The following is a 2,500-nucleotide window of genomic DNA, read 5'->3' on the forward strand; positions in this document are numbered from 1 at the left end:
TGTATGTATGTATGTATGTATGTATGTATGTATGTATGTATGTATGTATGTATGTATGTATGTATGTATGTATGTATGTATGTATGTATGTATGTATGTATGTATGTATGTATGTATGTATGTATGTATGTATGTATGTATGTATGTATGTATGTATGTATGTATGTATGTATGTATGTATGTATGAATGCATACATGTATGTATGTATGTATATATAAGTTACAAACTTAAGTATATTGCTTACATTTCCTTACAAAAAAATTAAATTATAGATATTTATTAAAAATAATAAATATTATTTTGCAATCAGTGATAATAATAATATCATTATTATATTTATTATTATCATTATTATTATTATTATTATTTGAATTTCTAAAAATAGATAATGTTGGAATTCCCAGTGTACATCGTCCACGCATTCACTGACCTGGCCTTCGGGGGAAATCCCGCGGCCGTCTGCCTAGTAGGAAATAAGGTTATGATGATGATTGTGATGGTTGTGATGATGATGATGGTTGTGATTATGGTTGAGGTGGTGATGATGATGATAATTGTGATGTTGGTGTTGCTGATGATGACTACGATTATCCAACAACAATAGTAGTAGTAGTAGTAGTAGTAGTAGTAGTAGTAGTAGTAGTAGTAGTAGTAGTAGTAGTAGTAGTAGTAGTAGTAGTAGTAGTAATAGTAGTAGTAGTAGTAGTAGTAGTAGTAGTAGTAGTTGATGTTTTTATTGTAGTATCAGCAACAATGGTAATGGTAGTAGTTGTAGAAGTGGTTGTAGTAGCGGTATCAGCAGCAGCAGTAGTAGTTGTGGTGGTGGTAGTAGTAGTAGTATAAGTAGTGATATTACATCTTTGGTAATCATAGGCTTTACGTCAAAAAAAGATCCTTTAAAAATGCAAAAAGGATAGTCGTAGCTAGCTATTGGGTATAAACCTGCGAGACAAACTGCTATACAATTATTGTCTTGTATGTGGGTAGGTGGGAAAGTTTGATTGTATATTTGTTTGTTTGTATGTTTGGTTTGTTTGTATTTTTGTTTGTTTGGTTTGTTTGTATTTTTGTTTGTTTGTATCTATGTCTGTCTGTTTGTTTGTATGGAAATATGTACACAAAACGATCACTCTGGTATATAGCACGTACATGCTTTGTTTGAAAAACAAAAACAAACACACACAAACTTGGAAAATGTTTTTGTTTCCACACATTCCTCAAACAAAATAATACACATGTGTGGGTTGTGTATGTGCGTGTATGTGCGTGTGTGTGTGTACACATACCTTTGTATGTACATTTACATGCAGTACGTACAATGCATTCAATATTCACATCTTGAACACCCCTTCAATTAGTAAAGTACCATTATTTTATTAAAAAGGTGTGAACAGCATGAACAGTTGTTCATCCTCAATAGCGAGCTTCTCTCTCGTCATTACGTCACAAATAAAAATATTTTTGCGGGGTAAAAGTTCAATGTTAAAAGTTCATCTGAATTAATATTATTGAGTGTTTGTGGCACATCTAGGCCATTTTTCACTAACAAAAAATTGGATCGAGTGGATGCCAATTAACTTTTGCTCGATTGGACGGACGGAAAATTCACACGCTCACACACGCTCACACACGCACATGTACACACACACAAAAACACACACACACGCGCACTCACAAACAAACAAACACCTATTAAAAAGCATACAAAAACCAAATAAAACCATCGCCTACCTACACGCAAACGAAGAAACGCTTACATTACAAACATACACAGAGATGCATACAAACTTACAAATAGAGATACACACATACAAACACACATACATCTATACAAAAACACATACAACACACAAAGAAGGCTGTGGTGAGAATAAGATTTCGCAGGGCTGGATTGATTGCCAAGCATTCTGCCGATCAATTCAATTAGTTCTTCACGCCTCCTTAAAATGTACACCAAAGTCAAACAACACGCACTCTCTCACTTTCAGTTTCTTTCTTTTTTCTTTTTTTTCTTTTTTTTTCTCTTTCTCTCTCTCTCTCTCTCTCTCTCTCTCTCTTTATCATACTCAAACTACTTTCTCTCTCCCTCTCTCTTTCTCTCCTTCTCTCTCTCTCTTTTCTCTGTCTCTCTTTCAATTCTTTCTTTTTCTACCTTATTTTATTTTTGCCCCTTCTCGTTCACACAAAATGTATGGGTACGGTTAGAAACTGTATCGCTTGGAACCGAACAACAAATTATGCACTAGGCTGGATGATTTTATAGATTGAAGGAATGAATGAATGTACGAAGAAATGAATGAAATATTGAATTAATTAATTAATTAATGAAGGAACGAATGAATGAAAAAACAAACAAACGAATGAATGAATGAATGACATCCCTACTGAACTCATCACAGAACTTATCAGATGATGTGTTACAGAAGATTGCAGCAGAGATGAACTTATCTGAAACAGCTTTTATCAAATTGGTGGACGACAATGATGACGACGACAACA

The 2,500-nt window shown here is 33.7% G+C and overlaps 1 protein-coding gene across 1 annotated transcript in view; it reads left to right on the forward strand.

Moving 5' to 3' along the window:
• Positions 1 to 389: 389 nt before the first annotated feature.
• HELRODRAFT_157296 (hypothetical protein) overlaps positions 390 to 2,500 on the forward strand; it is a gene marked incomplete at both ends in the record, with an annotated part of 5,113 nt that continues 3,002 nt past the window's right edge. The window contains 2 exons of the mRNA XM_009022773.1: positions 390 to 479; positions 2,401 to 2,500. The exon at positions 2,401 to 2,500 is cut by the window's right edge and continues 33 nt beyond it. Coding sequence (XP_009021021.1) covers positions 390 to 479; positions 2,401 to 2,500 — 190 coding nt within the window. The remainder of the gene's footprint in view (positions 480 to 2,400) is intronic.

Source organism: Helobdella robusta (assembly GCF_000326865.2).
Source record: "Helobdella robusta unplaced genomic scaffold HELROscaffold_33, whole genome shotgun sequence".
Lineage (NCBI taxonomy): Eukaryota > Metazoa > Annelida > Clitellata > Rhynchobdellida > Glossiphoniidae > Helobdella > Helobdella robusta.